Source organism: Lineus longissimus, chromosome 2 (genome assembly GCF_910592395.1).
Source record: "Lineus longissimus chromosome 2, tnLinLong1.2, whole genome shotgun sequence".
In the NCBI taxonomy this organism is placed as follows: domain Eukaryota; kingdom Metazoa; phylum Nemertea; class Pilidiophora; order Heteronemertea; family Lineidae; genus Lineus; species Lineus longissimus.
In genome coordinates, this window is record NC_088309.1 from 2,729,718 (window position 1) to 2,747,978 (window position 18,261).

The 18,261-nt window shown below is 40.9% G+C and overlaps 2 protein-coding genes and 1 long non-coding RNA gene across 7 annotated transcripts; all 3 read left to right on the plus strand.

Annotated features, from left to right (window-relative positions):
* Positions 1 to 56: 56 nt before the first annotated feature.
* LOC135501281 (uncharacterized) lies at positions 57 to 9,555 on the plus strand. 4 transcript variants are annotated; one of them, XR_010449577.1, is made up of 9 exons: positions 1,046 to 1,191; positions 2,425 to 2,499; positions 2,738 to 2,791; positions 3,017 to 3,076; positions 3,816 to 4,497; positions 5,063 to 5,163; positions 5,578 to 5,702; positions 5,988 to 6,360; positions 7,677 to 9,553. It is a non-coding gene; the product is annotated as an uncharacterized LOC135501281 (long non-coding RNA). The 4 variants fall into 4 exon arrangements; XR_010449575.1 differs by lacking the exons at positions 1,046 to 1,191; positions 2,425 to 2,499 and adding an exon at positions 57 to 165 and having other exon boundaries at positions 7,677 to 9,552; XR_010449576.1 differs by having other exon boundaries at positions 1,043 to 1,191; positions 2,425 to 2,791; positions 7,677 to 9,555.
* Positions 9,556 to 10,556: 1,001 nt separating this feature from the next.
* LOC135501294 (tRNA (guanine(26)-N(2))-dimethyltransferase-like) lies at positions 10,557 to 15,425 on the plus strand. Of its 2 annotated transcripts, none has more exons than XM_064793344.1 (6): positions 10,557 to 10,583; positions 12,125 to 13,412; positions 13,761 to 13,869; positions 13,973 to 14,063; positions 14,346 to 14,606; positions 14,983 to 15,425. In XM_064793344.1, exons 2-6 carry the CDS (start codon positions 12,152 to 12,154, stop codon positions 15,052 to 15,054), a joined length of 1,794 nt encoding a protein of 597 aa, XP_064649414.1. In that variant the 5' UTR covers positions 10,557 to 10,583; positions 12,125 to 12,151; the 3' UTR covers positions 15,055 to 15,425. The 2 variants fall into 2 exon arrangements, with proteins under 2 accessions (XP_064649414.1, XP_064649404.1); XM_064793334.1 differs by lacking the exon at positions 10,557 to 10,583 and adding an exon at positions 10,630 to 10,913.
* A 423-nt stretch (positions 15,426 to 15,848) lies between these two features.
* Positions 15,849 to 17,587, plus strand: LOC135483698 (coiled-coil domain-containing protein 86-like). Its single transcript, XM_064764696.1, has 4 exons — positions 15,849 to 15,998; positions 16,451 to 16,580; positions 16,979 to 17,053; positions 17,453 to 17,587. The coding sequence occupies exons 1-4, from the start codon at positions 15,898 to 15,900 to the stop codon at positions 17,516 to 17,518; spliced, it is 372 nt and encodes a 123-aa protein (XP_064620766.1). The 5' UTR covers positions 15,849 to 15,897; the 3' UTR covers positions 17,519 to 17,587.
* The last annotated feature ends 674 nt before the right edge of the window (positions 17,588 to 18,261 follow it).

Below are 18,261 nucleotides of genomic sequence, written 5' to 3' on the forward strand. Positions count from 1 at the left end.
TACATTCATCGAATTTTCAATTCAGTTCCCAATACCCTACCGTATCTCAATTTTGGTACTTCTGTCCTGAAATGTCCAGTTCACGTGTTTTCACGAAAATCACTCCCGAAATTTTGTGAAATCTTGCCTTTTCTTGCATTTCTCAGTGATTGTTCTCGTGATTTGGTAAATATTTTTTGACAATGTGATAAGGTGCTCTTATGTGCTCTTAATGAATCTGTTTTACTAGTAATTTACTGTTGCTTTAGGCGGCCAAGAACTTGTCCCGTATTCTGCAAGTGCAATTCCAATACTGTTTAACTGTAGGCTACAGTAGTACATGTAATGGAATTACTGTCGTTTCGCTACATTGCCAGTTCGCTACAAGTCGTTTCGCTTCATGTGGCGGTCGTTTCGCTACATGGTAGGTCGTTTTGCTACATGGGTGGAGTCGTTTCGCTACATGATGGGTATGGTCGTTTCGCTACATGGAGGACGTTTCGCTACATGGGTGAGACGAGCGAGCCAACGCGAAGGCCTTGCAAAGGCCTCCAAATCTGCGTTGGAGTGCGTTTGAATGACCCCTGTCAATCAATAATAAGTACGTATACACGGATACAGACGGTTGAGCGAGCCAACGCGAAGGCCTTGCAAAGGCCTCCAAATCTGCGTTGAAGTGCGGTTGAATGACCCCTGTCAATCAATAATAAGTACGTAATTGAGCGAGCCAACGCGAATGGATGTCTATGAGGTTACTGGTCCATTCAAGTGCGAACAAACGACAAGAACCCCTTGCGCGCCATCAAACTGTATAAGTTTTTTTGCCGGCAAACTGTGCTATAATAAATTTGTAGTCACCACCGGGAATTATAGTAGGGTAAAATAGAGTAAAAATAATGACTACATCCATGTAGCGTAACGACTCCACCCATGAAGCGAAACGTCCTCCATGTAGCGAAACGACCATACCCATCATGTAGCGAAACGACTCCACCCATGTAGCGAAACGACCTACCAAGTAGCGAAACGACCGCCACATGTAGCGAAACGACTTGTAGCGAACTGGCAATGTAGCGAAACAGCCTGATACCGTGACGTGTAGGCCTATGTACTGTTGTACACTCACTTCAGTAGTGTCACTCACTCAGTGCTCACACTGTCACCTGTGTCGGTGTGTGTGTTATGTGTGAATTAACAATCTCCCGATCTTCGGTCCGTACAATGTCGAAAATTACATACACTGATACAGTAGGCCTACACCCGTTGAATTTCTCACATATAGTCCCTCCAGGCCTACTACAATCCATGAGTTTGATCGTCCACACACTGATCCAGTGTAGCCTATATTAATAGGCCTAGGCCCTAGGCCTAGTCATAGTGCGCTGCTTGTAACATGGATGTAAAGCCTTCTTGTTAATGTTATGTTTCGATAGATAAAAGACAGTTTAACTTTAAGGATGTCGTGCATGTGTGATATAGTTTTCACAACAGCAACAATGTTTTTGTGTCAAACAGATGCGTAAAGATATAGATTTTAATGATGAATGGCGCAGTCACGAGCGTCCAGTGTTGCCGTGATCAGGTGACAGCACGACTGATCACAGTGCCAATTCGCCTCGGGTCTCGTCAGGGAGTCTTCCCTGAATGTACGCGTATGTGCTAAAAGTCTGACTGGATTCGCTATAAATAGGACACCTCTGAGGCTCCGTTGTCATGAGTTACCAAATTTGATGAAAAGGGGCCGAGTTTCACTGTTGTTTCGAACGGCGCTCTGTTCACCAACATTGCGTATTTCATAATCATATAGATATTTGTTGGAAATTATTCCTAGCTAAGTCATGTTTAAGTTGTAATTAATTGTTTCTGAGCTCATGAAAATGTTGTCATTCCATCTTAAGGGTTCTTTCCTGAATTTACGCAATGATGACGTGCCCTCTTAATACTTTGGTCTGAGTGCTTGGTACTACGACTGGTCTATAATAGCATTCTCTACGGTATGAACTCTAAGGGTGTATTCAACTTCTCGTTCTCAAATCTGTATGTGATGAAATTCCTCGTCCATGAAACTACAGGACTTTTATGGGTTTTTTATTCTAAATTCACCAGAATTCGAAAAGTTGGTATCCACCAAGTTCACCATTATGACTTTTTTCTACCAGTTTTCATTGCAAGATCTGTTTTAGGAAAAACTAGCAAGACCCAATCCACAATAATCAAAAAGGTTATTTATTCATGGCTTATGGCCAATCTCATTACCAATCTGGCTTCACTGCGTATTAGTGTATTACATCTGACACCTTTGTTTGGTTATCTAAGGCAACAACAGACTCAGTCAACCTTGAAGGAAAGTTTGCGTGTGTTACATAAAACCACTACCTGTCACATTTTATACCTTCCAATGCTTGGTTCAAGCATGCAGTGCAAGCAGAATATTCTTTCTGGGAGGGTGTGCACACTTTGACTCATTTCAACATTATGAAATAGCCAAATTACATGTGTTCAGCATCAATGTTCCAAAAGGTGGGTGTCACCTACTAAATCTTGACATTATATCGTTTTACAGGCAAAAGGGATTTTGGAAGAGAGCCCAACTTTCCTTTGATTATTTTTTTGTGGAAAATATGTATTTTTAGGAGTCATTGCATGAGAGAATCAGGCAAAATCTGGTACTTTCATTGGATCTGGCTGAAAGTTGCTTTTTTCATGACTTCTTGTAGAATTGATGATATTATGTATCTGTTTCAATTTCTCATTCCAGATGCTAAAAACCCTCTCCGCGATTGCAACTGAAGAATCTTGTATGATTTGCAAGGTATGTATATCAGCACGACGATGGATCGGCATGATATGCCATGACCTAGCTCACATTTATTTCCATAATAAGGTCAACCTCTGCCAAAGGAAAGCAAATCATGTGAAAAATTGAGATTCAACCATAATTTTTCGGCATTTAGTATAATGACTGCTGAGTACTAATACAAATACAAGCAGAAATGCTGTAATTTTATTACACATTTGTGCCAATTTATTATTTCAGATGACACAACCTTGTCCGCAATTGCATTCGAAGATTCTTGTTTGATTTCCAAGAAGAAGGGTAGGTATAGTATCTGGTTATGACTCGTCTGCCTTGTCAATAGAGGTGCCACTGTCAAATCTGTGTTATTGTTGGTAAAATAAACTTGTAACTTGACTCCCACAGATCCTCAAGGCAGTGAAAATATTCCAGACTTATAATTGGCGAGTTATATGGAAAAAGGATGAAACAATTTATTTTGGCATGAAGAATACGAATTACGAAACACATTCTAACTGTTATCGCCATTGCAACTTTATTATGTGCACTCTCCTAACTAATCAAAGATATTAAAACTTTCAACATATCCATAATTTGAATTTCAAAATGAAAGATTTTTATACCAAGAAATGTTTATAAAATGCCGTAATAAATTCGGTACAAATTTTTCCATATCATGTTTTGGTCATGTAATTAAAAATGAATTGACAGTGACACTTCTCTCTCCAAATCAGGCGGGTTATTCAAAAGTTGTAACCATAGTAAGATGTTTTGTGTGTGTGTGTGTGTGTGTGTGTGTGTGTGTTTGAGACGGGATAGGAAAAGGGTGCGGGAGGTCATGTGGGGCGGGGGGGAGAGACTATGGTGACTGTTGTGAGAGTTGGAAGTGTGTCTGATGACCGACTTGCTCATTTTGTAGCTATTGTTGTTATTCTAGTTGTTAGAGTAGTTATCGTAGTTATCTAGCTATCGTAGTTATCTAGCTATTATAGTTGTTATTCTTTTGTTTCCTGCTTATCATCTATTTGAACCCATTCAGCTTTCAGTTGTCCAGGCCAGGCCAGGTGACCAATGACGATGATAGATTGGGTTCGATTCAAGCTATACGCTTGGTGTATTTGGTTATCGTGACTGGCGACTTGAGTCCATCTCATGTCCAAAGCGCGGTGGCTGGGTCCCAGGCATGCTTGCCACTTTGTTCTGCGGTCCTCATCTAAGTTTCGACGGTGATGACATGGACTTAGGTTCAAAGTACGTGTTCCCTTTGAGTCATTGTGGTTGATTGATGGGGGGAATAAACAGTTGCGTGTCGCTAGTCATTCAATTGGTCCCCTTGTTTTAGAGTGTTGGCGGGATAAGTCTTACGACTGTTAACAATAGTAAGCAATAGCTGGCCAGCGATCCCCTACCTGATCTCGAGGGGGATGGAATGACTGGGGTTAAGACCTGTTGTTAACCTGCGGAATTTCGTCGGATGAAATGTCAGGCGTGTCCGTGTGGGACTTGTGCTGAACCTGTTTAGTACAAATAACGAAGACATTGGGCTCTTTGGATAACAACAGTGTTCTTCACCTCCTTGTGCCTCACAAAGCTAATAATATACACCCCCTGAAATCGACAAGACGGCGATGAAGAAGGAGAGCCGGCCTCCAACTCGTCAGCCGAGAAGACACTGGATGGACCCCAAGAAGATGTTGCTGCCAATGTTGGAGCCATACAGGGTAAGCATCACTTAGTCGTCAGTTATGTCTGGATTAAAAGAAGATGTCAAAATAACTCTGAAAAAAGTATCAATCTGTCGTACAATTTCAACTTTATACGTATTGGGGTGCTACACTCAATTCTGTTCAATCTGTTTTGAAACCTCTTCAACCAATTAGGTTCAAGAATGCAATTGAATGTGCTTTGTTGAATTCGTATTGACTGATTCTCATTAAAACTTGTGGTGTGCGCGTTAATACATATCAAAACAGTCCGTTGACAGGGGTCATGCACACAAGCTTGTGTTCTGTCTTGATTATCTACTAATTACAACAAAGGGCAGGGACACTCATCCGCGAAAGGCACGTTACTACAATACGTGGCAAGAGTTGCACTTTTCAAATCGAATTGCATGCGCATAGGCCAAGTGTGGTGCAGCCTTTTCGAAACTGGTGTAGCCAATTCGTATTCCGGAGAGTGCTCTCTGGAAAACAGTTTTAAATCGGATTCAGTGTGAACGCAGCATGCAGTAGAAACACACAGAAATTAGATAAACCCCTCAACAAAATTTATGATTCTTTTTAGGCAGCCCGAGCCAACATTGTACAAGGGCCACAAGGACAAGGGACACAGGGACAAGGGACACAGGGACAATGGACACAAAAGACGATGTTGCAGTCTACAGGGTGAAATTTTTATCTGAATCTTGACGACCAAATAATTAGGAGTCGATCAGAGAAAAATAATAAAAAAAGAAGTAGAACTTAAAGGGTGTCATTGAAATTAATGTCAACTTATACATAGGAATCATCCCAAATAGACTGAAGCCAAAAGAAATTATTTCTTTTCTGTGAACCCTCTACCCCCTTATTAATATTATGACTAAAAACTGAAGACTCTGTCTTCATGTCTTCAACAAATGAAATTGGCCAGGATTCATGAAGATTACGCCTGCCAAAGAGTTTGCCGATCAACATTTTATTCCCAAGAAAACGCTGTCAACTGACAACCATCTCGCCCATATGAAAAGAAGAAAATCTTTTGGTTTCAATCTATTCATTTTGAGATAGGTCCTTGAATGTATTTTTCCTGTTATCTAGCCCTCTGCAGATTGAGATGATGGCTGTCGAGAAGATCCAACCACTCAACCACAGTCTACAATTCGTGCTATGGTAGATGTGACTCTCAACGATTTTGGATGACAAAGGAATCCAATGCATATATGGTAAATATAAACAGATGACAAGACGGTAAATGGGTGAACACGCCATGGGCTGAGTTCGTTTCATCAAGTCGCAAAATGGTTGATTTTATCTTCAAACTGCACGAGCAACCTCAGTTTGGAATTGAATTGCTAATCAAGTGTCAAGTACTCTAGCGTTGTGGTCGTCAGTATTCTAAGCCTTTTAGAAAATTAACTGGTAAATTTGATAAAACTGAATGAAAGGCCCTACGGCACATGCATCAATCATGGTAGAATAATGGAGTAACCTTATTTTTTGTTTTCCAGTCGCTCACAGATACGGGCAGACGACGGAGATTCGAGTGGATTCAGTGGATCGAATGGTTGCGCTGAGGGATATCCATGTGCAGGATTGATGAACCACAGTTCAGCAAACGATGCCTTGACAGACCAATTCAAGGAGAACCTTCGCTAAGATGAAGAAGGGAACGTGTTTACTGTGTGGATGGGAAGGACACTTAAATGTCCGTCATTCTAATAGACTATTATGACAATATTCTAATTGACTAGAATGACAATCTTAACTCGAAAGGGACTCTCTGGACTTACAGAAAGCTACGGACATAGAGCCCTGACATGATACCCTGCAGCCACCATGAGGACAGCCTATCTCATACCTACGGAAGGATGCCATCACACGGTAATATAAAAACAAATCAATTTCAGTTTTTCAAATGCCCTTAGGTATAGCCATTGGCCTGATTTAGAGATCGTGAGCTCTCTGTTGAGGAACAATTTTCAAATGTTATTTTTGCGACACCAATTACAGTGCAATTTTCATCAAACTCGCGGTGATGATAGTTTGGACCAATCTCAATTAGTAAAACAATAAAATGTTGCAAAAAGAACTGGACGATAAAGAATGTTCTTGGTTGTAAACAGGATAATTTAGTTATGTACATGCAAAGTCAAAGGCTTTAATTACGTTGAAGGGGGACTATAAGCAGCAGGAGGGGGGGGGGGGGGTTAAATTGGCCATCTTCAGGTGACTAATATGCAAAGTAAGAGCACTGGGTCAGGTTATATTCAGCACTAAATGTATCCCTCATACAGCGTGAATAGTTTCGACATACTCTGAGAGGTGAGAGACCCCTATTGGTGACTTTGTGTTAAACTTATCTTGCCTACCTTGCGGCTGCCTTTTGATTCCTCTTTGGAAAGCTGCCCAGGCACTTATTTGTAATGAGCATGAATATCAACTGTTGCTGATAAACAATAGCTGAAGACTCGGTAGAAACCCTTTGGTAGTGATGGTCAGGGTCTGGTTGCAAGTATTAAATAAAAGTAAAAGTGTGTTGTTTTATTACATAAGCAGTATTATGGCAACACCTTTTTGCACTCAATATAAAGAATGGTTAAAACTATCATCTGTGCAATTCTGATGAAAATCGCGTTGTTAGTATTCTAAAATACCTGGATTTAGAATGAACCGCACTTGTGTAAATGCACCATGTGCCAACAAAGCCTCGTTTTGAGTTCAGCGGTTATGGTTAGGCCGCTTGGGTTGGTGCAATGTCCGTATTGATTGACTAACCAAAACCACAAGGGTGGAGCTAAACCTCGGCTCAAAATAATGACTTGGAAAATGCTCCTTAACCAAACCGCCCTTTTGACAAAACTTCCCAAATTCTAGTCCTTTACCTCCCTCTGAAACTGCTGATTAAGGATAGAATTAGTCATTGTAATGAAATCAGGCATGTCGGGGAGGAACACAGATTTGTGTCTCTTGCTCATCCAAAGCAGCGCTCAGCGTGAGAGTCCTAAATGAAGGTTTAATAGAGAAGATGTTTTCGAAAAGTTCTTCGTCTGAAACCTATAGCACTTTTCTTAACCAGCATGAATTGTCTACTACCACAAGATTATACGGTCAGCACAATGGCCCGGCCCCTTGACATTGAATTATCAACTTGAGCATGAATGAACAACCTTAATTTTATGTTGTCTTTTTCTTTTCAGCATGATGAGCCGTCCCACAGAAGGGAGAAGGATGTTGTTGACCCAGCACATCCCAACCATGCTCCCATCGCCGTCAAGTAACAGTACGACGGTTAGATTGTATTTTGTCACCGTAGGCTTTATCGTTTTATCAAAATATCTGATTGAAAGGTGATTTAATGAAAATTCAAATTTTTCTGATGGTGAGAAGGCAAATATTTACTCTGCTTATGACAAGCATAGATTGTTTTAATCTATGTTTGGTTATGATCATGACTTGTGCCATGGTTCAAAATCTTACACTTTTCAAAGAAGGGATTGAAATTATCATTATGGCTTGTTTATGGCTAAGAAGGGAGCCAATGATAAGTCGCTCCAGAACCCAAACAAAATAATTTTCAAGCTAAGTTTTGTTCTTAAGATAAGAAGGAATAACAATTTGGGGGATGGGTTGTTTGTGGCTACCAGAGAAGCCAACAGCTGCCAGATGAGGACCCTGAAGTTCTTTTCAGGCAAAAGTTATTTGTATGCTTAAAAATCACCGAATTCATCAGATATTTACTGGTATATCCATCACTTTTGACATGGGGTCCATGTGTTCTTGTTTCGCTGACCCCACAAAACAAGAACACATGTGTCTGATGGAACTGTAGGCCTTTCATACTGTTTCTCAATCTCATCAGTACCACAGAATCAACTGACATGGCCTGGGCTCTGATGCCCATGACCTTACATCACACTGGCTGGTTCAGTTGCTCAATACATGTACTATCATGCTCGAGACAAATGACCAACAGTGAATTGTTGAATTTGAATTTCCTCCTTGAAGAAATACCAAAACATCTTTCCAGTTGAACTAAAACAGTCAGATTTAAAACTCTCACTGTTTTATTCGAAATTTAAAGACTGATCCTTCCCTAGTGGTCACACTGTGAGCCGTTGTCAAAGCATGTCATTCGACAATGGTGGCATGCATGCATGTTTTGTTATGGCTTACCAGGGACCCCAAATTGTTGATGATGATGTTGTCCATGGGTACATCACCTTGGGCAATGAGTGATCACAATGGTTCCTTGATGACAATTTTTTACATGATACTGAATTGATTGAGAAAAGTGTAGCTTAAAAACGTCAACTTTTAGACGTTTTAAAACTTTTGTCCTGTATGAATGTATTTGTAAATCTTGCATGTAAATATTTTGTAAAATGTCTAATGAGATCTAGACTCCATGACTTGGCAAAAAGTATGGCAAAGTCAACTTTTAATCTTTGCCCTGTCGAGGTCACCTCTTTTGTCATGCAAACGACATGTCGTAACTGCTCCCTTTGTTATGCTAAGTGGCAGCCAGCTCTGTCCAGTGGCCATGACAAATGTGGTTCCTTTGTTATTCAAATCATCAGCAGTGACCAAATCTATTGTAAGTTCACATGGCTCACCTGAAGGCATGAACAATAGGTTTTAATACAATAGCTATTAATGTATTATAAACATGATGAATGCATGGAGAGGTTTAGTGCTAACTCAAACCATTGTGGTGGAGTACATGTAGTTGAGTCTATTGTTTTTGATCTCAATTTAGCATTGTGTTGCAAGGACACTTATCAGTGTTTCTTTGTGACATCTTGTAAAGAAGTTGACCACGTCTTAAAGGGATAGAAAAACTATCATATCTCCCGGTCCTCTTCTTGTATTGGGCTATCGGAGTGGTGCAGCCAAAAAATAATGTACTACGATCATTGTATGAACTATAATATACAATGTATTAAGTCTTTTCAAACATAAGCACCTGTCACCTGTGTGATGGAGATGGCGACTCCCTCCGACTGCGTAGGTTTTCTCCCGGTATGCAGGTTTCCTCCTACACTACATTCCAAATCGTCATCTGTTTTCTTTGTAATGTACAGCAATAAAGTTTTTTTGAAAGAGAAACATTTTTTTTCTTATTGACTCGCCTGTTGACACACCATCACTAATCGAAACTTTTCATCGGAGCCACTGTTGTGCTTACCAGATATTGACCTTAAAAATTGGTCAAATAAAAAATCCCCCCCCCCCCCCCCCCGAGGTCATCTTACCAAGTGGATTATGCATAAGGTTGCAACGACCAGAACCACTGTCTTGGACTACAAGCGCATACTGACCTTTGCACCCAAGGGGAAGAGTCCATTGATCATAATATTTGTTTGCATGGTAGTTCACTACCACTCGAGCTGTTTTCATGCTGGGTAAAAAACCAGTGGCATTCATTATAAGATAAGCCCCGAACCACAATCCTAGTCATGCTAAAAAAAGTCCCTTTGTTTTGATACAGATTATCGTGTTCCCCGAAATCTCATTCTGAGGAAATCGGGGGTTAATGTTCGCTTCTCAGCTTCAAACCCCCCAGGGACAATGTCACAATCTGTTCAACACCAGCATGGGCTGTCCACAGGTGGCAACATTGTCCTTGCAGCATCGCTTGAACAGTTTGGGTCCACAAAGGACTACTCATTTTGTAGGGGGGTCGAGATTTCATGCATCCACATCTATTTTACCCTGGAGCATCATCAGACGTTGTGACATTGTCCCTCCCTGCGGCATCTACCACTAAGTCTTTGTGCAAATGCTCACATCATAAAAAAGGATCACAGAACTACCCCGTCCCGAGTGATTATGATCTCCAGTCAAAGACCAACAAAAGGATGCATCAGGACTCCACCCTACCGTTCTTTCTGCCCATGAGATGTAATTCTTTCAACTGCAAGTGATTCCACTTGAGAGTAACGGATGGAGTAACGAATGAAGTAACTACGGTTCCTATCAGATTTACAGTACTGCCACGTGCGTCAGAGTTTCCCGCCAGAAGAATGAGACGGTCACATGACAGACACGACAGAGGGAATTCCTCAGTCCGTCAACGCTCACCACATGCGCTCACCACATCCTCTGCAAGTAGTTTTTCGTTTATCTTAATGTCTCGCGTAGTGTGCAGTTTGTGGCACAGCAAGTTTGAGAGTTTATTGGCACTTATTACGTTTTTGTTTAGCTTTAGCATGATAATATTTCTATTGTTTCTAGTGTTATTTTGAGTGATATATCCCCACCCGTTCAGCACCGCGGAGCATACTTCATCGTCTGTCCTTGGAACTGTCCACAGAACATTGCAGAATGATCCGCCAATAAGCGGCTCGTGTTTTGTTAAAAAATGTAAGATTCGAGTTGAAATACTCTGTAAAGATCCCATATACGGTGATCTTTTCAAACATGCATCGAATCTGGTAATCATATACAATAACTTATTATTCACGTAGTTTCTATAATCATAATACACACTTGGTATGACTACATTTGGTCATTCAATCAATGGCATCCGACAATCGGACATGGGCTAATGCACACATTTGTCATTTCCCCCAACCTGATCTTTTTTCTGAAATCTAATTGTTCGCCACACATCACAGGAACGTAACACATAAGTGAACACAGGTTGGACAATGCTTCAAAAGATTATCGTGAATGTACTTTTCATTAGGTCATCCAACATGTCCATCGGCGGCATCCCATAGATTGACATCATCGATGTCTTCATTCCAGCCGAGGAATTACTGTCGTTTCGCTACATTGCCAGTTCGCTACAAGTCTTTTCGCTACATGTGGCGGTCGTTTCGCTACATGGTAGGTCGTTTCGCTACATGGGTGGAGTCGTTTCGCTACATGATGGGTATGGTCGTTTCGCTACATGGAGGACGTTTCGCTACATGGGTGAGACGAGCGAGCCAATGCGAAGGCCTTGCAAAGGCCTCCAAATCTGCGTTGGAGTGCGTTTGAATGACCCCTGTCAATCAATAATAAGTACGTATACACGGATACAGACGGTTGAGCGAGCCAACGCGAAGGCCTTGCAAAGGCCTCCAAATCTGCGTTGAAGTGCGGTTGAATGACCCCTGTCAATCAATAATAAGTACGTAATTGAGCGAGCCAACGCGAATGGATGTCTATGAGGTTACTGGTCCATTCAAGTGCGAACAAACGACAAGAACCCCTTGCGCGCCATCAAACCGTATAAGTTTTTTTACCGGCAAACTGTGCTATAATAAATTTGTAGTCACCACCGGGAATTATAGTAGGGTAAAATAGAGTAAAAATAATGACTACATCCATGTAGCAAAACGTCCTCCATGTAGCGAAACGACCATACCCATCATGTAGCGAAACGACTCCACCCATGTAGCGAAACGACCTACCATGTTGCGAAACGACCGCCACATGTAGCGAAACGACTTGTAGCGAACTGGCAATGTAGCGAAACAGCCTGATACCCATGTAATGTACATCACTGTTTGAGTAAATGTATGTATTGCAATACACAATATCATGCACATGTATACTCTGTACATATCATAGATAAGATGTCTGGCCTCAGTCATGGCCAGGGAAATGTATGAAGTTCCCTGACGCTTTGAGGTTTTTATCTTTGTTCTCATTTCAGGATATAAAACCCAACTATGATATACTCATGCTGAGCCTGAGGTTACTGTTTGGATCGAGGTTTATCAGACCAACTCAAAATCAACTGCTTCAATCAAGATATAGAACCCTAGTTCATTCTACCTGTAAGACTATGACAACATTAACAGGAGGACCAGCTGTGGCTTCCGAAGCTTCTACTGCAACAACTATCAAATTTGGCGACACCGAAGAAGAAGTTAACATTGTGAGAGAAGGAAAAGCCGAAGTTTACTTTCAAAAGTCTGTGTTTTATAACCCTGTCCAAGAATTTAACAGAGACCTAACCATTAATGTTGTCAACGAATTTGCCAAAGAGTTCTTCATTGAAAAAAGGAATAAGGCAAAGAAGAAAGTTGCCTGCAGTTCTGAAGAAAATGGAGTGAAGGATGTTGATGTACCTGACCCAGCTGAACTCCAAGCTGGTATCCAGTACAAGGATGGCATGCGTGTTCTTGAGGGGTTGGCAGCCTCTGGCTTACGATCTGTCAGATTTGCACTTGAGGTACCAGGTGTTAAAGAAATAATTGTAAATGATTATGATCACACTGCTGTGAAATACATTGAAAAAAACTTGGAAAAGAATGAAGTTGCTCATCTGGCACGTGCGAATTTCGGTGATGCTTCCATGTTAATGTATCAAAACCGTCAACCCTATGACAGATTCGATGTGGTTGATGTTGATCCTTATGGAAGCCCAAGTCGATTTCTAGATGCTGCCGTCCAGGCTGTCTCTGATGGCGGCCTGCTCTGTGTTACTTGCACTGACATGGGTGTTCTGTGTGGTAATAATGGCGAGGCTTCATACACCAAGTATGGTTCCTATGCTGTCAGGAGCCCTTGCTGCCATGAAATAGCTCTCCGGAGTATTCTTCACAGTTTAGATTCGCATGCCAGCAGGTATTCGAGGTACATTGTTCCCCTTCTCTCTGTCAGTGTGGATTTCTACATTCGTGTATTTGTCAAGGTTTACACTGGACAGTTCAAAGCGAAGCAATCTGCCAGTAAACAGTCGCTCATCTACAGGTGCGCAGGCTGTGGAGCACAATACCTCCAGCCTTTGGGGGACCTAGAAATCAAGGGTACCAATACCAGGTTTGTTGCAGCGACAGGGCCCCCTGTGAATCAAATGTGTGAGCACTGTGGACAGAAACATAAAGTCAGTGGCCCAATCTGGTCAGATAGGATTCATGACTTCGACTTTCTGGGAAGAGTTATTGAAGGTGTTAAGAAAAACAAGGACAAGTTTGGCACAGCTGAAAGAATGATTGGTAAGGACACAGTCCTTTTGTTGAGGGGAAAGAGAAAGTCTTGCCTCCTACTAACAAAACAGGCAAAGTTCTTTTCTGTAAAGAAACTAACATGGCAAAGCATTAAAATACAAAATGGACAAGGTCACTGCTTGTTCCCCCAAAAAGTTGCCGAAAATTTATAATTCACCGAAACAATACAAGTTGCACAGATTCAACAAGTGGTCATCTCAACAAGTTTAGCCATTTGAAGTTGATTTCTTTTTCACACTTTGCATCAGATGTCGCGATAGTCTGAACACCATACAGAGTTATTTCATCCAAAGTTCCATTTATCAATCTATATTGATTTGCACTGGTCTGTTGCAGGTATGCTGTCAATGATGCATGAAGAGCTTCCAGATGTCCCCCTCTACTATGTGGCAGACGAACTGTCTTCTGTGATGCATTGTGAAGTTACCCCTACAATGAAAATGAGGTGAGACATTTCTTCCATCCACCTTGCAAATGCCTGTCACTCTCTCAAAAATCTGTGAAGTGTTAAAATGTGTCATTTGAAACCCAATTTTCAACATTTTCAGGTCAGCCATCTTGAATCTAGGACACAAAGTGTCCTTCTCTCATGCAGCGAAGAATTCAATCAAGACCACTGCTCCTGTTGGTGTTATCTGGGTAGGTCGGTTTTTTTGGTAGTGCATATCACTGTGGTTTCTAGTGCAGGACAATTATAGGCCTAGTGACTTAAAACAAGGTTATTTAATTTTGAGGGTTTTCACCTCACTTATTGTTTATACTTACATTCGCAGTCCTTTGAGTCACACTAAACCTAGATTCTCTGTACCTGACCTAGATTCTCAGTAGTCGAGTGTCTCCACCAGGGTGGACTTGAGATATTGGGGGTTGTATTGGGGTTGTAAATGTAGTGATAAATGTGTCATTCTTTGTCTTGTGCAGGATATCATGAGGCACTGGATAAAGGAACATCCCGTTTCCAAGAAACGTTTGGTAACAGGCTCAGTTGTCAAAAATATCCTCGACAAGGAGATCACCTCCAAAGTGTGCTTTGAGTTGAGAGATGATGCTAATCCCGAGTCACGTAAGAGAGGTCTTCAGCGTTGGAAGGATATGCCTGAAAACTGGGGTCCAATGTCCAGGGCAAAGAAAAGTCCCGAGAGGGAGCCACAAGCCCCAGAGAAGAAGCGAAAACTTAGTGAGGTGAGTTAAGACTGTCATGAAAATTGTTTTAAAGTCCTTGTTTTAGAGTTAGTAAAGTTAGATATTTGCAGTTCTGACTATTGATAGGACATATCTTTCATTACTTGGACAACTTATTTCTATGACAATACAATTCTGGGCCCCATTCGTTGTACTTCTAAAAAGTTGGTGGGATGTGTTGCAGTTGACATTCAAGGAGATTTTGAGTGCAAGAAATGAATAACTTCTAGACATTTATTTTTAGCACGTTGTGGAGTGTAGTAGGCCTATATATGTCCTGACTTTGTCTACTTAATAATTGTGATGGAGGCAGAAGAATTTGGCCCTTACTTAACTGTCATTATGTTGTAGTACAAATCTCTCAATTCTGTTCCAGGAGGAGAAAAGCCACAAGACAGATGTTGAGATGGTCGATGAGGTGACTTCGTCTTCTGGAACAAAGGAATAGACTTTATGAGAAAGAAATATACGAGTGAAATGTGTGAATGGACCAGCAATAAACATGATACAAGTGAAGATATGTCTCATATGACTTATGTGAAATGGTTTCAGTATAAAAAATGTTGTTGCAAAGGAAATGAGAGCAGCATCAGAAAATTAATGTTTTATTTGCAAACAGAATGTTTTGCTCTAGATAAAGTGTAAAATGATATTACACATTTTTACTTGAAACAATGAAATTGAAGTACTGCTCAGATATCCGAACAACACTGAACTCCATGATGAGAACAGTAATCATGAAGTTAGTCGGACAGTCATGTAGGTATGTTGGCGAAGCTGTATAGAAATTGCAATATTTGCAGTGTAGTAATAAAATATGGATCAATTGGATGATTTTGTTTTGTGTCATTTTACTTCCGAGATCCATTCTATTTGTGGAGACATGCGGCCAAGCTGGTTTGGAGGTTTTCATGGCCTGGAAAAAAGCTACATGGTTTAATATAAATGTACCAACCAACCAAAATTGAGAACATGTGCGACATTGCCTGAAGAACCAGTTCTAAAAGCTACAGGACAATGGGTACAACCTGTTCATTGGTTACCATTGGGCAGTGGCTTGACAAAGGCAGTGCAAAAAGAATTTCGTTTTCCCCAGATACAAGGTCATTTCAGACTTCTATACCTTGCAATTAAACTTGGGACCTGTGTCTTGCTGCAACGAGTTTTACCAGAGACAACCGATACTTTGCCCGGTACAACTGGAATCAATCTACCAGAGTTTATTTCTTTGTATGTAGAAAACCAACATACACGTGCATTCGTATTTTGGGTGAATTTCTTATGAAATATAATGGCAAAGGCTACAGAAACGGCCAATTCGGGTGGGGTATTAAACATTCCTAGAGGACGTCCAAAGTCAGGTCGTGTTTGGAAAACCCCTAGGACTGGCAGGTAAGTTTGTCTCTGACCCTGTATCTGTGTATCGGCCCCCGTGGCCGTGTATCATGTGTGCACAACGCCATACAATACAATGTATTGTATTATCATGTCTACAGTCAGTGTGTCTCGGAAAAGTAATGCGTTACATGTTCATCTGTTGGAACTATAACATGTTTTCAAATGGTTGTTCGGCCACAAACACCATCTTCCTTTGTTTCATTGTTCTAATCTTAGGCCGTTATGCATATAGCTGCAACAACAGGCCTGACTATACTAGTAACTTTACTCGCCCTCCTACACAAGTAGTGAAGTACACTGCATCTAAATTCAAACTAAAATCATAATACTATGCATCCTGAGATCAGGCTTTGCTATACTCCTACCTCATCGAGACGCTAAGTATATTTAAAACCACTGATTACGTCAGGATGAATACTATGATGCATGTCCTTTAACTTTTTCAGGTACTCGGAGATAATGAAAGTGAAGCCACTGAGATCTTCATGGAAAAGAAAAGAAGAAGAGCGAAAGGAAAAGAAAGCCATGAAATTATATGAGAAAGAGTTACAGGATGCCAGACAGGAGACACTAGAGGTCAGTACGCAGCTAGCATTGCTCAGCCAGGGTCCTGTTCAAGATCAAAACTACTACACAGCAACAACAAATTGTTAAGTGGAAAAGGATTACGACTCCAAAATCATTCAGGATGAGCACTTGTCTCCCAAATGCTGCTCAGAAAAATCTTTATTGCACAAGGTCACTTCAACAAATCAGTTGTGTCAACTTCTAAGGAAATGGATTGTTTTGGTTTGAATTTCGTTCTTCATTGTCTTCTCTTGCGCATGGATGTAATAAAGGAAAATGTCAATAGCATCAGTTGCAGACTAAAAGTGTCATTTGTGATGACTCGCCTTTTTTCAAGTTTTTGCTATGCTATGTAGTTCCTTTAGAAATGATTTGCTCTACCAACTCATTCCTTTCAATTTTCTCAGAAAAAGAGGAAGCGAGCAGAAGAAAAGAAAAAGAGGAAACTGGAGAATGAGAAGAAATCGGAAGTGGTACAAACAGTAAGTTTGATGTGGTGTTTAAGATGAAAACAACATTCAAACTGCTACAGGGCTTTTCGTAATGTTGACTCTTAGTGTCAAAATAGAAACGGTTAACCTACATCTCCGCATTAGTAAAGTTACAGTATTTTGTAATTATAAAACTTAAGTAAACGGTGTAAGTTAAGAAGACACAATGAACATCTTGAAAGGACATCCTCAAGCTGGAAAATTCTCTCCACAGAGATCTGATCAGTTCCCATTCCGAAACCAGTGTAGACTTGGAGGAGAGTGTCCTGCAAGGTTTTCAGTGGAGACGGATGCGAAAGAAAGTGTTTCGGGAACCATTCTGTGTGGGACCCCTGAGCAGCACATGTGATCCTCTAATTAAGGTTTATAGTTAGCTTTATATCTTTTCAGATCAAAGACACAAGGAAGATCAAGAAGATGAAAAGAAAGCAGTTGAGAATGATACAAAAAAGATAACCTGAACTTTGCATTTATTCTGTACATGTAAATATGGCATTTTAATAAAGTATCTATTATTTGTTAGTATATTGCGCTGATTATTGTGTCTCCAGTTTTGGTATTGTGTCATAAAATCACTCTGGTCAACAGACGCTTCAAGCTACCTCCCTAGAGCTGTGTTGTTTGAGATGATTCAGACACTGTTTATTCTCTAGCTCTTGCACCAAGTTGTATCATTTCCAATGCCGAAAGAGTGAAGCACCTTGGCTTGTTACCTTGGTAGATGAAATTGGAGAGTACACATGTGGTCACAGCAAGACCAAGTGCCCCTCCCTCCCCCACGCAAGCGCAGTTGACTCCCTTGTTCAGGGGCCTGGAACAAACGTTTCAAATTCTCCGGTCATGTAATGATGAAGCATAATACAATTTGTAGTGTCTCCTCCAGGTTTGGGACTGTCTTCGGAGAGTGTGTGACTAACGGATATAAGTTTGTCAATTCGACATACATGTACAAATCTCTCCGATTTTCATGATCAAGGTCGGATTGTGCCAGCATCTGCAATCTCGTCAAGTCTGGTTGTGCCAGCATCTCCCGTCTATCAAGTCTGGTTGGGAGATTGACACAACCTTCAAAGGGTCCTTTAGCGGTACAAGACAACATTACACTTGCGTTCTACATGGTCGATACAACGTCGACAACTGATTAGGTTGTTCCATGGTAATCATCTCACAAGGACGGACAATGGAACAACCAACCTCTG

What these genes read in the sequence shown, in the direction of transcription:
- LOC135501294 (XM_064793344.1), top strand. Translation starts at nt 12,152, where the DNA reads ATGCTGAGCCTGAGGTTACTGTTTGGATCGAGGTTTATCAGACCAACT. An exon ending in ACCCCTACAATGAAAATGAG is followed by an intron (nt 13,870 to 13,972) that starts GTGAGACATTTC and finishes CAACATTTTCAG; the next exon opens with GTCAGCCATCTTGAATCTAG. An exon ending in CTCCTGTTGGTGTTATCTGG is followed by an intron (nt 14,064 to 14,345) that starts GTAGGTCGGTTT and finishes TGTCTTGTGCAG; the next exon opens with GATATCATGAGGCACTGGAT.
- LOC135483698 (XM_064764696.1), top strand. Translation starts at nt 15,898, where the DNA reads ATGGCAAAGGCTACAGAAACGGCCAATTCGGGTGGGGTATTAAACATT. An exon ending in AAAACCCCTAGGACTGGCAG is followed by an intron (nt 15,999 to 16,450) that starts GTAAGTTTGTCT and finishes TAACTTTTTCAG; the next exon opens with GTACTCGGAGATAATGAAAG. An exon ending in CCAGACAGGAGACACTAGAG is followed by an intron (nt 16,581 to 16,978) that starts GTCAGTACGCAG and finishes CAATTTTCTCAG; the next exon opens with AAAAAGAGGAAGCGAGCAGA.